Below are 22,506 nucleotides of genomic sequence, written 5' to 3' on the forward strand. Positions count from 1 at the left end.
CAGGCCCACAGAGGGGCGGAGAGGGAACCCGTGAAGGAGACTCCCTCCCCACGCCCCACTCTCAACCGGCTCCCGTTCGCATCCCCCGCCTGAGCCAAGACCCTGTGGTCCGAGCTGGTCTTAAGTGACATAATCTGGTGTTGTCTTCACCGTGTGTTGCGAGTAAAAGAAGCACAACTTCTGAAAACCAGTGAGCACTTCCCACCCAGTCATTGTGTGAGCGCTCCTGTCCCCCTTCCTCGGTGCATTTAGATCTGTCTTCAGGAGAACTATCTCACCAGCTAACAGCAAGGTTAAGTCAGATTTCTAAACACATTGTTTATTTTAGACCTTTTCGTTGAGAAGAGGGTGTTCCGCGCACAGGTTTTCAAATAGAACGTCTCCAGACTGTTCAAACATTCATGACTTTGTTCAAGACTTGGCACAAATAACAGAGCCACGTTGGGGCCAAAATAAGTCATGAGTGTCACGGACCTTGCAGTCCTCGTGGGGACCCAGCTCTCCGCCCTGCTTTCCGTCCTCTGCCTGTGTTGCAAGGGTAGTGAGCGAGCCCAGACGCTTGCTTTGCCTGCTCTTTTTCCTTGGGTGCCGTCCACACTGTGCATTTCCTGTGCAGTAAACGTCTTGATGCGTTTACGGGGGACGTACGGGTCGACTGAGAGGGATACTTGAGTAACCTTAAGGCCTTCCCATAACAATATATTTACCTCTTTTGGAAAAGGAAGGTCACCTCCCAAGAGTGTGCTTTACCTGAAGCCCAGTAGATTATGGTCAGGCCCTCATCGTGACCTCCCGAGTGTTTGAGAAGGTTAGCAGTCGGGGAATTGTCACATCAGATCAGAACCTATCCTTGTCACTTAGGTTTTCTCCCTGTTTTGATTATCCGTGAGCCTGTGATTTGAATGAGAGAAAATCGACGCACATCGTGTTGAGACTCTGGGTGATATAGAATCCAGGACAAAGTTAAGATCAGTTTCATGTACGTGCACATACACACGTGTCCATATATACTTCTTTTACGCAAAAACAAATATTTCCTCAGTTGAGCCATTTGAAATAATTATAGTCAGACCCTTCTTTTAAAAAAGAAAAAACAAGATTTTCTATATTTATTTGAGAGAGAGAGAACAGGGCAGAGGGGGGGTGAGAGAGAGGGAGCAGCAGACTCCCCCCTGAGCACGGAGCCCCACACGGGACTCAACCCCAGGACCTTGGGATCATGATCTGAACCGAAGGCAGACGCCCAAGCAGCAGAGCCACCCACGCCCTAGTCAGACCCTCTAGGAAGCCTACAGTAGTGGTCATTTTGGATGCATTCAGGTGCTGAATAGTTTCTGTAACATCCAAGTGGTAAAATGTGGCCAAGTCATACTCCAGCAGAAACAGTCACTGCCCTTAGGACATTGTCCGTGAATACTGAGAAGTCTCCATTGGCCTCTCTCAGATCTAGAAAATACCGAGTAATAACCGTGACTGATTTAGATCCCTAAAACTACAAATTTTCTAGCTTTGCTTATGCCTCAGTTTCCCAGGATACTGTTTTGTGTATTAAATGACTTAACATGTGGGAATGGCTGCTGCTGCGAAGGAAGAGGCAACTGGAGAGGGGCCCGCCAGTAGCTTCAGGCTGACGACAAGTTGACCTGGGCGCCTAGGGGCTCAGTCAGTTGGGCATCTGCCTTCGGCTCAGGTCATGATCCCAGGGTCCTGGGATCAAGTCCTGCACCCAGCTTCCTGCTCAGCGGGAAGTCTGTTTCTCCCTCTGCCTCTGTGCGCACTCGCTCTCTCGCTCTCTGTCGAATAAATAAAATCTTGGAGAAAGAAAAAAGGACACCTTCTCTAAGGGAGATTTCTTGGTCATGCCCACGTGATTTTGTATTACATCATAAAATAAGCCTTTTACCTTTTTTTTTTTTTTCAATTACCATTTAGTATATTACCTGTCGTGCGTAGTCACTCATGCCTCGTTGGGTTTATTCTCGGTGCGTGGGCTGCAGAACAGTGCTCCTTAGATGGAACCAGGGAGGAAGTGCAGCACGTGCCTACCGGGCCCCACACGTTCAAACACCCGTCCTCACTTTGGATATGCTCTTAGATGAATTTTCAGGCCGGGTCTTGTCCACCTGCCTCTCGCTCACATCTCATACCAGTATCGACTCTTCTTGCTTTCAGGCAAATGAAATGTTGCTCAGTGGACGGAAGCTGACGGCGCAGGAGGCATGCGGCAAAGGCCTGGTGTCCCAGGTGTTCTGGCCAGGGACCTTCACCCAGGAGGTCATGGTTCGCATCAAGGAGCTCGCCTCCTGTAATCCAGTTGTAGGTGGAATTCATTCTCTTACACACATTACCTTTTTTTTTTCTTCTTCTTTTTACTCTGACTTTTCCCCCAGGGAGCTCGCACATATAACGGTGTCTTCTGAGGCCCCGACCTCTGCTTCCGCTCAGCCGTCTGCACGTGAGATGCTGCCAGAGTGGAGGTTGATGCCACTTTGCACTTTGCACAATGTGGCAACCCGGTTGCAGGTGCCTAGGAATGAAAGGGATGCATTTCAGTCAGATTTAGTAACTTCAAAATGTCCTAGAAAACTATAAAAATCATCAGTATAGTTCTTTCTGTTTCCAGAGCTCTTCTCCATGATCATGTCTGCTCCCCTGTCCCTTATGGCGGGTGTGAGCTTTGGTTTAATCCATTGGGTAATACTCAGCCTTGTAACAGAACTGCATTTAGCACCTTATAAGATGAAATGTTATTTAATATCAGTTGACAGGACTCCCATCTAGACTCATCCTGACGTAACAGCCCTCGTTACTGTACTGCATTTTGGTCAGCAAATCCCCGAGCAGGGATTGGTGGAGTGCTCACTGAGCATCCCAAGAGCTGACGTCCGCCCAGGGGCCAGCCCTGCAGCAGCACCAGGGTACCCGGGCTGCTCGGTCTCGGTGCGGAGATGCCAAGGTACGAGAAGCGTAGCTCTCCGGATGTAGCTCAGTGGCTGTTTTAAAGTTGAGAATTTGCCTGGTCCCTAGTGTGAGCATACGTCAGACCTAGCTCAGACCCGATGCGCGCTGAGAAAAACTTGTCTGGTGGCCTTTTTAAGGCTTTAACAGGCAATTACTCAAGTGTGATAAGTGCATCCATCAATGTGGGGACAAATAGAACCAGTGCTTGCGGACGCGCACCCTTGCTGACTCACTGCTCATCGTTTGGTCCAGGTGCTGGAAGAATCCAAAGCCCTTGTGCGCTGTAACATGAAGATGGAGCTGGAGCAGGCCAACGAGAGGGAGTGTGAAGTGCTGAAGAAGATCTGGGGCTCGGCCCAGGGGATGGACTCCATGCTGAAGTACCTGCAGAGGAAGATTGATGAGTTCTGATTGGCAGGTGCCTGCTGGTGACACTGGAATTATAGAGCAGGACATCTGCGGTGCCAGGTTGCCTTTCTCCATCCTCACCGCCCAAAACAAGTTCACTTTTAGCTCACGCTTGGAAGCAGGACTTACAACATCCAAGCTATTTATTATCAAGGAGTTTTTAAGTACTGTAACTTTAAAATAAATAACTACAAAGCTCCTTTGTCCAAACGTCATTATTTTATACTTAATATACACACAAGTATAAAAGTATAATGGTGAGCTCTAGACTGCTCTTTGAAGCTCTAATTTTTGTTATCTTTAGCTAGTACTGTATAAAAAAGAAACGAAGTGTGTTTTGCTGGTTTTGGGTGGCAGAAAAGTCTGGAATAATGTTTGTTTTCCTTATCTTTTTTCCTTCTAGAACACAGAATCTAGAGGTGTTAGCCAGCCTCATCTCCCCTGCCCCAGTTAGAGATACAGAAAGATCTGAGATGTGCCTTTGTCTCCAGAAAGGTACAGATACCTCAGAGATGGAATGTCCTGAATCAGAAGTAAAACTTATCGTGTAGGATAAGTATTTCTGATGAAAAACCCACTGACGAACATACCCTTAAACTGAAGTACACTTAGGATTCATGCTGGAAAATCCATTGATTCTTCCTTTTTAATATGTCCAGTTCTTACCCAGTTAACATGAAGAAACCACTGTCTCTCCAGAAGAAAGCTTGTTTTGCAGTATTAGTGAATCACTGAATAGCTTAAGTATGAATATCTAAGTTATAAGTTAATCTTAGTGGATTTTAAAGAGTTTTTCTGACCCTCTTGAAAAATAACTACATAAGTGCTTCTTGTTGCTGGGTGAGAAATACTACTTTATATACAGTTTTGGTTTTTCTATTTGCAGATATGATTGATGTATTACACCAAAAAAAAGTATTTTATGTTTATAAAGTGTAATTTTTAGGTTCACTTAGAATATATTTTATTTAATAAGTTAAATTTCTTTTGGCACACTATTAAATGCAGAAACTCCTTTTAAAAGAAAAAAAAAAAACTACCTTATATTCATTGTTTAATGTTCCCGGTCTCTGCTTTCATGTCTACGCAATATGCGGAGTACAGTGTGGTGTCCAAGAGTGCCCTGTGTAAATAGACATTCACATTCCTTTCAGGAGTGGGGACTGATTCCTGATTACAGACGCCTATTATTAGGCTTCTGGGCTTGCAATCATATTGAATGTATGAAGAATGAAATAAAATCAAAACCTTATTTTTGTACAGTTTGGAAGTTTATACTTAGAACCGACCACCTCCCGGCCACGTGGAGAGCTGTACAGTGTGTAAATCTGCCTTTACCTTGGATTGGTTGGTGCAGTATTTTTGCATCTGTGGGACCTACTTTTTCGTTCAGTAGTTTGAACTATATATAATAAACTGTACAATCTGTAAAGTTTTTATAGAATAAATATTCAGCTGTGAAAACTGGTTAAATAAAACTAATATTTCTTAACACATTTGAAACGTTTGTCTCGTTCTTCACTCCCGAAGTTTCTCATGGGATGTGCAGTCATTTTCGTGGGATACGCACGTGGGCATCCGTACAGGCTGGAGGGTTAGGAACGCCTGTGGACCGCGCCTGGAGAGGAGCCGGAAGGTGACAGATACCGTCCTTCCAGCCACGCTCACTGCACTGTCCCCAGGCTGCCGCTTCTTGGGCTTTGTCCCCCGTCTCCTCACTCCTGTGTCGGGTGCACATTGCTGAGTACATGGCTGACTCCTGCCTGTTTCTGAAATTCATACGTTGTGTCTCCTGTAAGCCTCGGTGACTAATTTAGCATTAAGAGGCTTAGAACTTATTCCTTCTCTGCCCAAACCTACAATGTGGGCATTTTCATTCCTGTTAGAGAACGTGAAGTCTGAAACACCTGACGTAGGGGGAGGACCAGGCTTCCCACCTGGGTCGGTGTGGCAAAACCAGGATTCTGGTGGCAACCCCGTACTGTGTGTTTCCTAGAAATTACAAAGAGGGAACGGATTCAGCTGGGTTCCCCTCCAGGTAGAGACCTGACTACATCCCCCTGGATTTTGCATTCTCCGGGCCACGTTGACCACATTCTGTCTTCTCTGAAGCAAAACGTTCGTGTTCCGACTTCTGGCACATGAGTCGAGCCCAAGCAGGAGGAAGAACTACTTTAAATCTTTATGTTTGTGCCCTGTGTCGGTGAAGGTGGCCGGAAATGCTGTCTTTCAGAGCGGCGGGAGTCTAAACTGGTTCCACTTCGAGGAGAATGTGACGGGATCTAGCAAGTGCACGTAGAAGGATTCATCATAAGGAATGAACCCTTGCAGGACATACGAGAATAAAGATACATAATGCCATGCAGTTCATCTCAGGATTTTTCCTAACTGTGAAAAGCTAGAAATGGCATACAGACTCATCAGTAGGGTTTCAAATAATTATGCCACCACCACGCAATGGAATACACAGCTGTTAAGAATAAAATATTTCTAAATCTTAGGTGAAAAACATGTTATCAAGCAATTTATCTAAAAACACCCATTGTGTGCTTTTAAGAGCTTAAAATGATGTGCTTCCCAGCTCCTGGGTCTCAATACTGCTCAGCCCTTGGCAAGTGGAGGTGGAAAGCCAGACAAGAGATGGGCACTGCTGCCCTCTAAGGCCTCTGACCAGAGCCGACCCTTCTTGGTCTTCATTCCTCGGCTGTGCTAATAGTGAAACCGCTAGGATTTGTACACTGCAGGATGTGCCAGGCGCTGTCCCAGACATCTTTTTTTTTCTTTTTTTTTCTTTTTTTGTATGAGCTCATGGTTGTTTTGAGGGAACTTCATTTCCAGACATTTATTAATGTAATATACAATCACTCTAAAATGAAAGCTCTCAAAAAAAAAAATCTTTTGATAGGCTGATTCAGTTGCTAGTGACTGACAAGACCACTGAAGACAAGAAACGAGAAGAACCCTGAACTTTAAAGATCTTTGAAGGAAATCATGGCCGGGATGTAAGAAGGAAGGTGCCTGGACAGCTGCTGGCTAGGCTGCTCCTGCTGCTCCCTGGCGTCATTGGTTGGGAGTGAATGAGGGGTAACCCAAGCCTCTGGACAAAGCAAGAGCCCAGTGGGCCAGGGGCCAGCCTCCATGCCCAGCTGTCTCAGGCACACCACAGAGGCTCCAACCCACTCCTACATTATTCGCTTATACTAGTCTGAACAAGTGTTATTCTCCAAAGGAAGGAAGTTGTGTGTGTCGCAGGAAAATTGGCACTTACCAAATACAAACATACCCTCGAGGGAGAGCCTGGGGATGTGGAGCTATGTCAGCTGGGTCTGTCACTGCTCTCAGGAAGCTCAGTCTCCTCTGCTTGCCCCAAATCTAACTGGCCTATCTGGTGGCCTGTTACTCACCTTTCTATCCTCCCATAACCAACTTTGCCCAGTCCATGCCTTTCCTGCCCTAGAGTGCACTCTCGTGGCCTGCACAACATGCCAGGGGGAGCCCTGGCCTTCCTAGGAAAAGAGACCCGAGGCAAGTGAAAGTCCTCCAAGAGGCCTTAGCCCTGGACTAAAACCCAGAACTGGAGAGTGGGAGAGGATCTGTGACATTGCGTGCATCTATTTATACACGAGACAGACTAGAGGTGTCAGGTGACCTTCTCGTCATTGGACAGCCTGTAAGCGGCCTGGCATCCAGGAGGAGCCAGTGCTCTTCACAGTCCATTTCTGTCTGCCTGCCTGCCTTCCTCAGCACCTTTATTGGACAAATTCAGATTGAGATAAAAACTGGCTACAGGTAGTATAGAGTGGTGGTTATCCAACCTCTTGCACATTAGAATCACCTACAAAGCTTTGAAAACTCTTAATGCCTTGGCTGTATATGAAAACAAATCCCAATCCTGAGCTGGGATCCATGCTCAAATACCCCAGGTAGCCTAACCTGTCCGTGCCTGGGGGTGGTGATGGGTAGGAACGTGGCCTGGAGAACGCAATGCACTATGGCATCTCATGGACCTGATTCTGTGGATGGAAGTGGGACAGTGAGGCAGAGTGGCTGATTTCAGGCTGCTTGGTGGCTTGGGATTTAGGGCTTTCTCAAGTGGAGGCTGGCCTTCCCTAGAGAGTTTCAATGGTTTACAAACTATTTCTACATCTGGAGGAGCTGGAACAGTCCACAAAACCTTAAATACTAGCATCTAGAAATAAACATCCTAATGCTTGGCAACACAGGAAGGACTATATCCCAGGAAACATCCCCCTGTTCTCTAGAAAGTATTCCTGAAGTGTTTTGATTACTGAAGACGCTTGGAAATCTCTGTCTCTGAAGAGATTCTGAAAATGGCACTTGGAAGTGGTTTTGAAACTGGTTTAAAAGTGACTCTTTTGGTAAGAAAGAAAACCTGAGTTAAAAGCCAACTTTATGATCTTAGAGCCATATTATGTCCTTAGATAACGAATAAGATGTTTAATAAGAACATTCTTAAAAATAAAAGCTAAAGTCTTAACTAGTTCTTTAGAAAAAAAAAAAGATTATTTATTTATTTGTTTGTTTGTTTGTTTATGATAGAGAGGCAGAGACACAGGCAGAGGGAGAAGCAGGCTCCATGCCAGGAACCCGACACGGACTCGATCCTGGGACTCCAGGACAGCACCCTGGGCCAAAGGCAGCTAAACTGCTGAGCCACCCAGGGATCTCCGTCTTAACTAGTTTTAACAGTAATTCGTAGCTTCTAATTTTACATTGTATTCTAAAACTGGTAGATGTATATCTGTATCAGTATCCATACAGACTATGTATATAATCACCTGGATAAAACAATTAGACATAAGATTACAGGGAAATAGAACACCTGAACAACAACAGTGTAGACCATACAGATCTATACAGGACATATTGTGGGGATCATTTCATAATGTATAAAAATACTGAATCACGGGGCACCTGGGTGGCTCAGCGGTTGAGCGTCTGCCTTCAGCTCCGGGCGTAATCCCAGAGTTCTGGGATCGAGTCCCACAACGGGCTCCCCATGGGGAGCCTGCTTCTTCCTCTGCCTATATTTCTGCCTCTCTGTGTCTCTCATGAATAAATTTTTAAAAACTTAATCACTATGATGTACAGCTGAAAATAATAAGATTCTATTCATCAATTGTACTTCAATTTAAAAATGTAAACCTAATACACACATCTGTAGAACCCTCGACCCAGCAGCAGAATACATATTCTTCTCAAAGGCACGTGGAACATTTTCCAGAACAGAACATGAGTTAGGCAATAAAACAAGTCTCAATGAATTTAAAAGGATTCAAATCATGGAAAGTGTGTCCTTCAGTGGGTTGGAGTTAGATATCAATAACAAATTTAGGAAATAGAAAAATATGTGGAAATTAAACCTAACATTCTTAAAGAGAAAAACTTTATAAGAAATTAGAAAAGATCTGGAGATGAATGAAATTGAAAACACGATGTAAGAAAACATAATAAATTATTCATTTAACAAAACACCTATATTTTAAAAATAGAAAAGTAGATACCAAATCAATAACCTAATATCTACCTTAAGAAACTAGAGAAAGAAGAGCAAACCGAACCTACAGCAAGCAGAATGAAGGAAATAAAAATGATTAGAGCAGATATAAATGAAGTGGAAAATATAAAAAACGATTTTTTAAAAAAGGAAAGTTCTTTGAAAAGCTTAAAGAGAGAATATCCAAATTACTAAACCAGGAGTAAAAGAGGGACAGTACTTCCAACACTTTAGAAATAAAAAGAATTCTAAGGGGATCCCTGGGTAGCGCAGCAGTTTGGCGCCTGCCTTTGGCCCAGGGCGTGATCCTGGAGACCCGGGATCGAATCCCACGTCGGGCTCCCGGTGCATGGAGCCTGCTTCTCCCTCTGCCTATGGCTCTGCCTCTCTCTCTCTCTCTCTCTCTCTCTCTCTCTCTCTATCATAAATAAATAAAAATTTTAAAAAATAAAATAAGAATTCTAAGAGAATACCGTGAACAATTGTATGTCAACAAATTAGGTAAACTACATGAGATGAATTAATTCCTAGAAAGATGAAAACTACTGAAACTGACTTAAATAGAAAACCTGCATACACACCTATAACAAAAAGAATGATTCAGTAATCAAAAAGCTTCCCACCATGAAAAGTCCAAGAATAGAAGGCTTCATTCATTAATTCTATCAAATGCTTAAAAAGTAATCAATACCAGTCCTTCACAAATGTTTGCAAAAAATAGAATAGGAAGGAACACTACTTATTCTGTGTGGTCAATTCTAATACCAAAACCACACAAAGATATCACAAGAAAACTAAAGATCAATATCCCTTATAATACAAATACAAAAGTCCTCAACAAAATAATCTGGCTCCATATAAAAATTATACACCATGACCAAGTGGGACTTATCCCAGGAATGCAAAGTTGGGTCAACATAATAAAAATATATATTGATAAAGAATAAAATTACATGATCATCTCAAAAAATGCAGGAAATTAAAAATCCAACAACCATCACAATAAAAACCAACTTAACAGAAGGGAATTTCCTCAACTTGATAAAGGACATAAATAGGGCAGCCCGGGTGGCTCAGCGGTTTAGTGCTGCCTTCAGCCCAGGGTGTGATCCTGGAGACCCAGGATCGAGTCCCACATCAGACTCCCTGCATGGTGCCTGCTTCTCCCTCTGCCTGTGTCTCTGCCTCTCTCTCTGTGTCTCTCTTGAATAAAATAAAACCTTTAAAACGGAAAAAAAAAAAAAAAACATAAAAAACAGTTATCATATTTAATGGTGCAATTGAAAGCTTTCACCTTAAAATCAGGAACAAGACAAAGATGTTTGCCTTTGCCACTTCTATTTGACATTGTACTGAAAGTTCTAGCCAGAACGATTAGACAAGAAAAAGAAATGAAAGACATCTAGGTGGTAGAAGAAGGAGTAAAATTATCATTTGCATGTAACATGATCTTATATGTAGAAAACACTAAGTAATCCACTGAAAAAACCTATTACAACTAATAAGGTCAGTTAGGTTGCAGGATACAAGATAAATAGACAAAAATCAGTTGTATTTCTATACACTAGCAATAAATCTGAAAATAATTTCATTTACAATAGAATCAAAAGCAATAAAATACTTAAGAATAAGTTAACCAAAGAAATGCAAGACTTGTGCACTGGAAACTACAAAACACTGCTGAAAGAAATTAAAGAAGACCTAAATAAATAGGAAAACATTCATGAATGGGAAGACGTACCTTGTTAAAATGGAGAAACTATACTTACCTACATGCAGATTCACTGATACCCCTGTAAAAATTCCAACCTCCTTTTTTGCAGAAATGGACAAGCTAGTCCTAAAATTCATAGAATTCATGCATAGAAATGCAAGGGACCCAGAATAGCCAACTCACTTAGTCTTGAAAGTGAAGACAAAGTTGGAGGGCTCACACTTCCCAATTTCAAAACTTCCTACAAAGCTACAGTAATCAAGACAGTGTGGTACCAGCCTAAGGAAACACATAAAGATAATGAAATAGAATTGAGAGTCCTAAATAAACCCATACATCTGTAATCAATTGAATTTCAACGAGGGCACCAAGACCATTCAATGGGAAGAGAATAGTGTTTTTCAACAAATGATTCTGGGATAATTGGATATCCACATGCCAAAGAATCAAGTTGAACTCACCATATACAAAAATTAACTCAAAATGGATCAAACTTTAAATGTAGGAACTACAAGTATAAAACTTAGGAGAAAACAAAGGTGTAACTTCATGATCTTGAATTTGGCAATAATTTTTTTAGATATGACATTAAAAGCACAGGGAAACCAAAGAAAAGCAATAAATTAGATTTAATTTTAAAAGATTTTTTAAACTTTTGTACTTCAAAAAAAATTTTAAAAATAAACTTTTGTACTTCAAAGAACACTACCAAGAAAGTGAAAAGGCAACTCATAAAATGGAGAAAGTATTTGCAAAGTATATGTGTGATAAGGGTCTAGTGTCCAGAAAATATACAAAAATCTTCATACAAAAAATCTTGCAACTCAACAATAAAAAGACAACTCATTTAAAAAAAATAATAAAAGGATCTGAATAGACATTCCACCAAAGATATACGTGATCAATAAATACATGAAAAGATGTTCAATATCATTAATCATTATGGAAAGAAAAATCAAAACTACCATGAAGATAGCACTTTACAACACCAGGATGGCTGTAATGGAAAATAACAAATACCAATGAATATATGGAAAAACTGGAATCTTATTACATAGCTAGTAGGAATGCAAATTGGTGCAGCCACCATGCTAAACAACTTGGCTGTAACATAGAGTTACTGTGAACTCTGCAAATAAATGGACTCCTGGTTATATACTCAAGAGAACTGAAAACGAGTTCTCAACCAAATACTGTACCTAAATGTCCATAACATCATTATTCATAATAGTCAAAAAGTGGAAACAACCCCAATGTTTATCAACTAGTGAACGAATAAACAAAATATGGTATATCCAAATAATGAACTGTTATCTGGCAGTAAAAAGGACGTAAATATTGATAAATGCTACAATGGGATTGAACCTTGAAAACATTATGCTAAGTTGAAGAAAGAAGCCAGAAACAAAAGGCCACATATTGTATGATTCCGTTTATATGAAATGTCCAGAATAGACAAATCCATAGAAACGGTAAGTAGATTAGTGGTTTCCAGGGAACTGGAAGTGGGGGAAGGGAGACAAAATAGGAAGTGAACTGCTAACAAGTACAGGGTTTTCTTTTGGGTTGGTGAAAATGTTCTGGAATTAGTGGTGATGTTTGCACAACCTTGTGAACACTACTAAAAACCATTGACTGCCATTAAAATGGTTACTTTTATGGTATTTGAATTTTATCTCAAAATTTTTTAAAGTTATTATATCCTCTAAACTAACATAGGGAGAAAATGGGGAAAATACTTAATTGATCCAAAATAAACAAGAAAGGAATGAAAAAGGATGAATAATAAACACAGCTGACATGGTATTAATATCAAAATATTAATATAAAAAATTAAATGAAGGGGACTGAATGTATGAAATATCTGGAAACACGTATATGATAGTTACCAAAAAAAAAAAAAGTCAAAAACTGAAAAGCTCAAAATAAAGAGGTAGAAAATATATATTGTGCAGACACCAAACAACAACAAAACCCTGCTATAACCATATTGTCAAAAACTTAAAGCAAAAAGCATGTTAGAAAAAAGCATTATTTTATAATGACAGCAGACTGAGCACTACTGAAAGATGAAACACTGAATTTCTGTGCCCTACTTAACTTATCCCCAAAATATATAAAGCAAAAATTGACAGCTCTACTACAAAAAAAGTGACAAGCACAACATCATTATGGGAGATTTTGACCCTACTCCGTAAATGATAGGATCTGACCCTCTTACATTTTCAATGAGGGTGTGGAATTTAACAAACATGTACCTGATTTGAAGTTATTTTATCTTTGCAAGTTCCTGAGTGTGGGTTTGGTAGGCAGTTTCTAAATCGGGTCCCCATGATCCCAACTCCCAACACTCACACTCTTGTGTAATCCCTTCCTCTTCTGTGTGGGATGGACCAAATGCCTTGTTTTTAACAAATAGATTATGGAAAATGCGATGGGGTGTCAGTTCTGAAATCTGGCTGTGAAAGATGGGGACTTCCATCTTGCACACACTTGTTCTCTTTCTGCCTCATCTTGTTCACTCTGGAGAAGCCAGCTGCCGTGTTGTGGGGTGCATCAGGAGAGGCCAAGAAACTGAGGGCGATTTCCACCAACGGCCAGTGAGGAGCTGAGGCCCTCAGGCTAACAACCCAAGAGGAGTAAATCCTGCCAGTGCCCACATGATTGAGCTTGGAAGGAATCAGGAATCCTGCCCCACCCAGTCCAGCTGTGAGACAAATGCAGCCTGGCCAACCGCAGCCAGTTAGGGACCGCTAGCCACAGGATCCAGCTCAGCCATACCTGGATCTGTGTTCCGGAAACTATGAGATGATAAACGCTGATATTTTAAGACACTAAGTTTCAGAGCAATTTGTTATGCAGTGGAAGATAATGAGTACACTCGGGGTGACCAGTCTCACAGCTTACTTTGGTATTTGATCAATAAATAGATAAGAAATATAAATATAAAGATACATAGGATAGGTAGTAGGTCTTAGATAAAATTTTCATTTTAACATCCTGTTTATTGTTTGCATTTAAATATCCTTTTATGAGGGACTGGATGCATAAGTGGTTTTATGCTCATACAGTGGAATTGTGTGCAACTCTTAAAATGAATATGATATTGATGATGATGTAGTAGTAAATATTCATATGATATTAATCTCTTAGAGTGGTAATTATTAATGATTTCTAATTGTATTAGAATTATAACATACTCCATTTTTCAGATGAGTTTTAGGAAGGTTATATAATTTCTCTAAGGCCATCCCGTAAGGCAGCCCGAGTGGCTCAGTGGCCTGATCCTGGGGTCCTGGGATTGAGTCCCACTTTGGGCTCCCCGCACGGAGCCTGCTTCTCCCTCTGCCTGTGTCTCTGCCTCTCTCTCTCTCCCTGTGTCTCTCATGAACTAATAAATAAAATCTTAAAAAAAAAAAATAAGGTCATTCCATAGTAAATGTTGGGGCAGTGTTTGACAGCAACCGAACTACACCCAAGAACAACTATCTCAGGGCGCCTGGCTGGCTCAGTCAGCGGAGCATGTGACTCTTGGTTGTGAGGTCGAGCCTCATGTTAAGTGTAGAGATTACACAAAAAATAAAATCATAAAAAAAAAAAAAACCTCACTTTCTCTGCCTCATTGTCCCCTGAGCTCTGTGGACCCTTGGGTCCTGGAATACATAACCCAAGGAAGGGAGAAAGAGCTGTGAGCCCTTGAACTTTCCCATTTTCTCATTTCTCATGAGCAACTAAAAAGCAGACTTGATTTTGTCTAGAAATATATCTAGAAATATATGTAAATGTGACATTTATGGCCTCTTGAACTTTAGAAGCAATTTGTATACTTGTGACACGTATGTTATTATAGGAATCGTTGCTATCCAAACTTCCACTGTCGAGCTTAAGAGTCAAATAAGGTCAGATGACTTTTATTTTTTACACTTGAATTTTATGGTTCAGTTTTGTCGGGTTTTTTTTTTAAAGTAAGTTCTACACCCAACATGGGGCTTGAACTCATGACCCTGAGACTGAGAGTCACATGCTCTACTGGCTGAGCCAGCTAGGCGCCCCCACTAAAGTCAGATGACTTTTTGGATACATTCTTTGTTATGTAAACTCTTGCTCTTCACTGTCTTAAGCTAAGAAAACAAAACAAAACAAAACAAAAAAACTAAGGAAACAAATTCACTTGGAATATGAGCTGTCCCTCCTGACTCAAGCTCGGGGTCTGCCTTTCATTGCCCAAATCAGGAAGCAAATACCTTTGGGTGGTGAGAGACAGATACACATGCGCAGAAAGTGCGCCAGACTTTGATTTGGCTCTCACCAGTCACCGCAAGGGCCAGTTTACTTTTCAACTAAATTGGTGTGATGTTTTGATTTTTACAAGCATGTTTACAGAAATGATTTATTTTTTTTAAGATTTTATTCATTTATTCATGAGAGACACAGAGAGAGAGAGAGAGAGAGAGAGAGAGGCAGAGACACAGGCAGAGGGAGAAGCAGGCTCCATGCAGGGAGCCCAACATGGGACTCGATCCTGGGTCCCCAGGATCAGGCCCTGGGCTGAAGGTGGCCCTAAACCGCTGAGCCACCGGGGCTGCCCCAGAACTGATTTCTATAAAATACACCAGTTGGTGCAATACCCCTGGTCTCTATCCCGGGAATCATAATCCAGATTCTCCCAGGAGGCCTTGCCCGAGTGTTCGGGCACTGATGCGCTCAGCCGGACAAGCATAGGCCTTGTCCCCCTGGTTTCCCCATTGAGATCTCGGCTCCGATGGGGGTTTCCTTGGTGTCACCTCTGGTTCGCTGGGCTAACGCCCCTGTGTTCAAGGTGCAGCCCTTCAAGGCCGATGTGAACTCTCTAGATTTCACTAGGAAGCAGACGATTCATTCCCCAGGCCACGGTCGCCCTCGGTCCACTGCTGGGCATTTGGGGGCTGCTGAGTGGGAGCCTTCGGGACGCTTTGCTCTGGGGCTCAGCAAGGCGGCTCTTCCTCCTACTGTGGAGCCGGCGCTGACCAGGCCCTGGTGGGCTCGGGCGCTCCGGCCTGCGAGCCCTGGCCACGGGGCGAGGCCGGCGGCCCCAGCAGCCGTTGCTCACCGGAGGGGCCAGCCCAGCGGGGTGCACGGGCCGGGGCCCCCAGAGAAGGCTGCGCATCCCCGGTGGCAGGTGGAGCCTCCGCCACCCGCACGGCACCGCCCCCTGGACCAGCAGCAGCACCAGCAGCACCATTTTAATGAGGGAAACAGTCCCCACGCTCATACGTGGCTGGAAGGGCCTGCCCGTCGCGCCGTCCCCGCGACAGTCACCACTGGGCCTGCTTCCGCCCTTTATCCCCGGAAAGCCGAGCGGCTGGAGCTCAAAGGCCCCCGCGGTGAGAGCTGTTACAGAAACAGGTTGGGAGAGAACAGAGTGGCCTGTGACTCTTGGTCCCTGCAGACGGCGGCTGTCACAGCAGCTCGGTGCGCAGCTCGCCTGGGAGACGCTCAGCTGGGCCTCGTCCCCTGACCCAGCGAAGGACAGGCAGGGACCCTGAGCTTCAAGTCGAAAGCTCCGGCCACCGCGTGTTGTGGTAGCGGGACGGGGACGGGGACGGGGACAGGGTAGGAGTGAACCCCCACCCAGGACTCCGGCCAGGCCTCCCCTCTGCCGGCCCACGTGGCATCCGGTGTCTGGGCCTCCAGGTGACCAGGACACGGAAAGACCACGGCTCCCGCAGAGCAGGTGGCTCTGGGGAGACTGATGCTCCTGGTCGAGTGGTTGAAGCAGCTCTTGAAACACTTCACTGCAAGCGAGCTGTGTGCACACGTGTGTGTGCAAACGTGCGCCTGTGTGCGTGTTGGGAGACTGAGGGCCAAGTGGCGTGCAATGAAGGGCACCTATTTAAGGGGTGCAACTTGCTCCATTTTGATGTATGTGTACGCCCGTGACGTCATCACCATAATCAAGACGGTGAACATCTGGGGCGCCCGGGGAGCTCAAAGGTTGAGTGGCTGCCTTGGGCTCAGGTCGTGACCCCAGGGTCCTGGGATCGAGTCCCACATGGGGTTCCCCGCAGGAGCCTGCTTCTCCCTCTGCCTGGGTCTCTGCCTCTCTCTCTGTGTCTCTCCTAAATAGATAAAATCTTTCTTTTTTTACTAATAAAAAAGAGTGAACATCCACCACCCCAGCTTCCCGCCCCCACCCCCTCCCCACGCTCCCTCTCCCTAAGCAGCCCCTGACTTGTTCTTTGTCACAAATTCATGGTTCTCTAACTCCTTGTAATACCCGATCGGAGCCCACCAGGCAAATAGGTGGTTTTTGTAGGTGAAATTTTTATTGTGTGTTTAAAGTTCTCCATTCCCAGACAGTGAGGGAAACAGACGCACGAAAGGCTGGGGCGCCTCCTGGACACCTGCACCCCTTAAATGTGTGCCCTGCATTGATGGGTGGATTCTAAAAGCTCCCTAGGAGGCAGGTAAGGATTTCCTTCAACAGAACACACACACACACACACACGCACACGCGCACACACACATCCTCGGCTCCTCTCCCTGGAGGGATGGGTACCTCAGACCATAGTAAAAACGAAGAATCCCTTTCTCCCCGGTTTTGACCTATAACGCCGTGTAAGTCGAGGCCTACAGCACAAGGACCTGACGCATGCACGTCCTGTGAGATGAGCACCACAGGAAGTTGAGTTGACATCCGTCCCCTCACATGGTTGCGAGTTGTTTTCTTGTGATGAGAACTTTCAGGATTTACTCTTTCAGCAACTGCCAATTTGCACGATGACAGCAGTGACTCTACTCACCAGGCTACACATTACTTGTAACTGGAGGCTTCTAGCTTTTGACTCCCCGCACCCATTTTCCACCCACCCCCCCAACCTCCAGCAATCTCCAACCTGTTGATGTGAGTTCAACTAGGGCGGGGGGGGGGCATATGAGTGAGGACATACAGCATCTGACTTTCTCTGACTTACCTCACTTAGAACAATGCCCTCCGGGGTCATCCCACGGTCACAAATGGCAGGATTTCCTTCTATTTTATGGCTAAATAATATTCATATGATTTCATATATATATTACAGACATATCAGATATTCATATATATTCCTTTCCATATAGATGCATAGACCTATACCCGTTTTATCCATTCATCCATTGACGGACACTTAGATTGTCTCTGTGTCTTAGCTCTTGTAGGCGATGCCGTGACCAACATGGGGCGCAGAGAGCACAGTCAGAGAGTGATTTTATCTCCTTCAGAAATACACTCAGCAGTAGAATGGCCGGATCAGAGGGTAGTTCTATATTTAATTTTTAAAATAATCTACATACAGTTTTCCCCAGTGGCTGCACCAATTTACATCCCTACCAACAGTGCACAAAGGTCCCCTCTTCTCCACATCCTCACCACCACTTGTTCTCGCTTGTCTTTTTGATCATAGCCATTTTAACAAGTGTGACGTGCCATCTCGTTGTGGCCTGGATTTGGTTCCTGATGATGAGTGATATTGAGAACTTTTTCACGTCCCTTTTGCCATTTGGATGTCTTCTTTGGAAAAAAAAAATGTCTATTCAGGCCCTTCGGTCATGTTCAAGTTGGATTATTATTATTGTGTTATTATTATTATCATTTGCTATTGAGGTACATGAGCTCCTTATCTATTTTGGATCTTAACCTCTTACTAGATGTGTGGTTTTTAAATATTTACTCCCATTCCATAGGTTGCCTTTGCATTTTCATTTTTTCTATGCTTTTTAGTTGTAAAATAAGAGAGTGAAAGGGTCATAGATGGAGCAATATATTCATAATATATGTAACAGACACAGCACTCACGTCCAGAAAATGTAACGAGGTCCTACAAATTAAGAAGAAAAAGGCTGATAACCCGATTGAAAAAAAAAACTTCAGAGATGAGCAACCTAGAAGTGGATGGTGGTGACTGCATGACAACGTGAATGTACTGATACCATGGGATTGGATATTGAAAAAAGCTAAATACTATATATATGTCACCATAATAAAAAGTAATCTAGGGATCCCTGGGTGGCTCAGTGGTTTAGCGCCTGCCTTTGGCCCAGGGCGCGATCCTGGAGATCCGGGATCGAGTCCCATGTTGGGCTCCCGGCATAGAGCCTGCTTCTCCCTCCTCCTGTGTCTCTGCCTCTCTCTCTCTCTCTCTCTCTCTCTATGTCTATCATGAATAAATATATAAATAAATCTTAAAAAAATAAAAATAAAAAGTAATCTAATTAATTAAATGAACAGATGCATCACCAAAAAGGGAAGGACGGGTATCTGAATGTTCAAAACGCATATAAAAATTATTCATCTGGGGCACTTGGGTGGCTCAGTGGTTGAGCATCTACTTCAGGTCATGATCCTGGGGTCCTGGGATCGAGTCCTGCGTCGGGCTCCCTGCATGGAGCCTGTTTCTCCCTCTGCCTGTGTCTCTGCCTGTCTGTGTCTCTCATGAATAAACAAAAAACACATATTCAACCTCATAAGCTATATGACAAACTTAACCCACAGTAAGAAACCAGCACACACCTACCAGAATGGCTGACATTGAAGACTGTTAATCCCCAGGGCCAGGCAGAATGTAGAGTAACCACGGCGTCATCCACTCATTCCCACTCGTTCCCACTCATTCCGCAGGGGAAGTATAAAAGAGCACAACCACCTTGGGACACTCTTTAGGAGTATCCAGTAAAGCTGAGCATACCCTGTTATCCAGAAATTCCACTCCTAGGCATAGACTCCAAAGAAATGCGTGCATATTGTCACCGGTGAGGGGCACTAGAACGTTTACAGCAGCAATATTCATAATAGCACCAAATGTCCAGCACCAGGAGGACGGACAGGCACGTGGCAGTACGTCCATAAAAGGAATGCTTAGAGAAGCGAAAACGGATTAGTATGTGGCTTCTGTGTATACTTGATGAATCCCACCCACGTGATGATGAGCAAAAGAAGCCAGAGGCAGAAGATGCGTCCTATAGGAGTCCATAGATATGAAGTTCAAAAGCAGGTAAAACTAACCTACAGCATAACAGATCACTACACCCATTACCCTAGTGCTACGAGGGGGTGTTTGTGGGGGAAGGTGACTCTGGTAATACTCTGTCTCCCGATCTGGGGGCCAGTGGTCCAGATGCGTTCACTTTGTGATAATTCACTGGGCTATATTCTCAGGATTGGTGGATTTTCTCTGTGTATATTACACTTCCATTTTTAAGTTTATTTTATAAAGCTCCTACTGATAAAGAAGCATTCTGTTTTCTTTAAAACAAACCTTCTAATTATCATCCTCACTTGACCTTCATGCCCCACATAAAATAACAAAAAGCTGGAAAGCTTTTAGTAGACTGGTGGCCACGTGCTAACTATACTTACGCATACATTTGTTGTGACTATAAAAAAAAAAAAGAGCATTATGGATTCTGGATTTAATGGATAAGGGGGAAGGGTTAGTCTCTATATCAACAAAGTGAACAACAGGTAAAATTGGGAAATGCCAAACCAAAAACTGACTGGCTGTATTTTCTTTGGAATCTCTGCTTATACTTACAGATTGAAGGTCTTTGTTCAGTTGCAGAGATTCGAAACTTGGTTGAAAAGGCAGGAAAGGTCATTTTTGGCGAGGGAGGGTTCCTTTCTTAGAGCCAGCGCGGATCGCACGTGGGCGCGCACTGGGCCTACCCCAAAGCCAGCCTCGGCCCAGCAAGAGCCAAACGCGAGCCAAGCCTCCTGAGGCACCTGGCCTTTGCTGGGCCGGTTGACCCAGGGGGACAGTCTGTTTTATTCTCCTCGGTCCCACATGGCAACTACTACTTATCAGAAGTCATGCTGAGCCTTAGGGACCCCACCATAAATCAGATGTGGTTCCTATTCTCCAGAGCAGGGAGCCACGGAAACAGAGCACAATTCAAGGGGATGATAGGAACGTGGTGAACTATACCAGCCGTGGACTATGACCCCAGACAGGTTGTTGCACCTCCGTGTGCCTCAGTTTCTTCATCTGTGAGCTGGGGGTTACGGAAAGCAGCCCCCTCCCAGGGTTGTTGAAGGATGAAGTGAGGTCAAGCACGTAAAGCGGTTAGCCAGGGGCACCTGAGTGGCTCAGTGCTTGAGCATCTGCCTTCAGCTCAGGACGTGACCCCGGGGTCCCGGGATCGAGTCCCACATCGGGTTCCCCGCATGAAGCCTGCTTCTCCCTCTGCCTGGGTCTCTACCTCTCTCTGTGTCTCTCATGAATGAATAAATAAAACCTTTAAATAAATAAATAAATAAATAAATAAATAAATAAATTCATTAATTAATTAAAGCGGTTAGCCAGTGCCCCACACACGGTGCAGGCCCTGGGCTCACCCTGCTCCATGCCTGGGATGAGGAGGAGCAGAGGGCGGTTACAGTGATGCGGGGCACCCGGTGGCCAAGGGAGCATCAAGACCCCGCCTAGGAGCTCACGGTGCCTTTTCTGGAGGAGATTTAAAGGAAAATGTATTTATTCATGAGAGACACAGAGAGAGGCAGACCCGGGCAGGGGGAGGAGCAGGCTCCCCGCAGGACCCCAAGGCAGGACTCGATCCCGGGACCCGGGGTCACGGCCTGCGCCCCGGCGCCCCTGGAGGAGATCTCAGAGGAGCGGCAGCTAGAGAGGGCGCGGGCGGAGGGGCGCGGCCGGGGGGCGGGGGCGGGGTGCCCGGGACCGCGGGGGGCTCAGGGCCTCGGTGCCCCGGGCCCCTGCCGGTTCAGCCCCTAAGGGACCGCAGCCGCCGAGGGTGAAGCAGAGGGACCCTGTTTGGTTAGGTTGGAAGGAAAGGGGAGCCTCTAGTTTGCAGAGGGGACCGCGAGCCCCGGGGAGGAGGGGGAGGAGGGCCAAGGAGGAGGGGGAGGAGGGCCGGGGAGGAGGGGGGAGGGGGAGGAGAAGGGCCAAGGAGGAGGGGGAGGAGGGGAGGAGGGGAGGAGGGCCCAGGAGGAGGGGTAGGGGGGCCAGGGAGGAGGGGGTGGGGGGAGGAGGGCCAAGGAGGAGGGGGAGGAGGGCCAAGGAGGAGGGGAGGAGGGGAGGAGGGCCTGGGAGGAGGGGGAGGAGGGTCAAGGAAGAGGGGAGGAAGGGGAGGAGGGCCGTGCACTGAGTTTCCAGCCACTCGGGTGCGAGGCGCTCACGGAGCAAAGGCCAGGGACACAGGTGGGTGGGGGCGCCCTGGGGGCCCGGGAGGCAGGAGGGAGCGGGGGAGGGGGAGGGGGGAGGTGGCGGGGTATAGGGAGCAGCTGGGAGGTGGTGGGGGGAGGGGCCCCGGGGACGTGGCGTGGGGGGGCCCCGAGGAGGGGGGGAGGGGTAAGGGGGTAGGAGGAAGTGGGAGGGGGTGGGGGGAGGTGGAGAGGTAAGGGGAGGTGGGAGGTGGGGGCTTCCCGGGGGCCCAGGGAGGCGGGAGGTTGGGGGGTGGGAGGTGGGGGAGTAGGGGAAGGTGGGGGGTAGGTGGCCTGGCAGAGATGGGAGGGGGCGGGGGCGGGGGAGGGGGTAGAGGGGCACTGGGAGGTGGGAGATGCGGGGGTAGGGGGCCTGGGGAGGTGGGAGGTGGCGGGAGATGGGGAGGCCGGGGGATGCAGGTGGAAAGGACAGCACATCCGGGCACCAGCACCCCGGGGCTTGCAGAGTGGGGAGCCCAGGGGAGGGCGAGTAGGACCAGGACCAGGACCAGCTCCATAGGGACCTCTGGAGGCTGGAAGTGCCAGACCAATGTGCCCCGGAGGCCGCTGTCCTCGTGTGCAGGTGCCACCTCTCCTCCCTCCCCATCTCAGGCGGTCCTCCCCCTGGGTGTGTCCGGGTCCCCATCTCTGGATGGGCCCACCCCCGACCTCGACCTCATCTTGCCGGCAGGTGGCAGGAAGGGGGCTGGGGACACCGGATGCCGGGAGGGGCAG

At 45.8% G+C, this 22,506-nt stretch overlaps 1 protein-coding gene across 9 annotated transcripts in view; it reads left to right on the forward strand.

Annotated features, from left to right (window-relative positions):
* CDYL (chromodomain Y like) overlaps positions 1 to 4,865 on the forward strand; it is a 229,924-nt gene extending 225,059 nt beyond the window's left edge. For all 9 annotated transcript variants that reach the window (XM_025445348.2, XM_049106065.1, XM_025445386.2 and 6 more), the window contains 2 exons: positions 2,173 to 2,316; positions 3,214 to 4,865. In XM_025445348.2, the coding sequence (XP_025301133.1) occupies positions 2,173 to 2,316; positions 3,214 to 3,372 (303 nt within the window). In that variant the 3' untranslated portion in view covers positions 3,373 to 4,865. The remainder of the gene's footprint in view (positions 1 to 2,172; positions 2,317 to 3,213) is intronic.
* The last annotated feature ends 17,641 nt before the right edge of the window (positions 4,866 to 22,506 follow it).

This window comes from Canis lupus, chromosome 35 (assembly GCF_003254725.2).
Source record: "Canis lupus dingo isolate Sandy chromosome 35, ASM325472v2, whole genome shotgun sequence".
Taxonomy (NCBI): domain Eukaryota; kingdom Metazoa; phylum Chordata; class Mammalia; order Carnivora; family Canidae; genus Canis; species Canis lupus.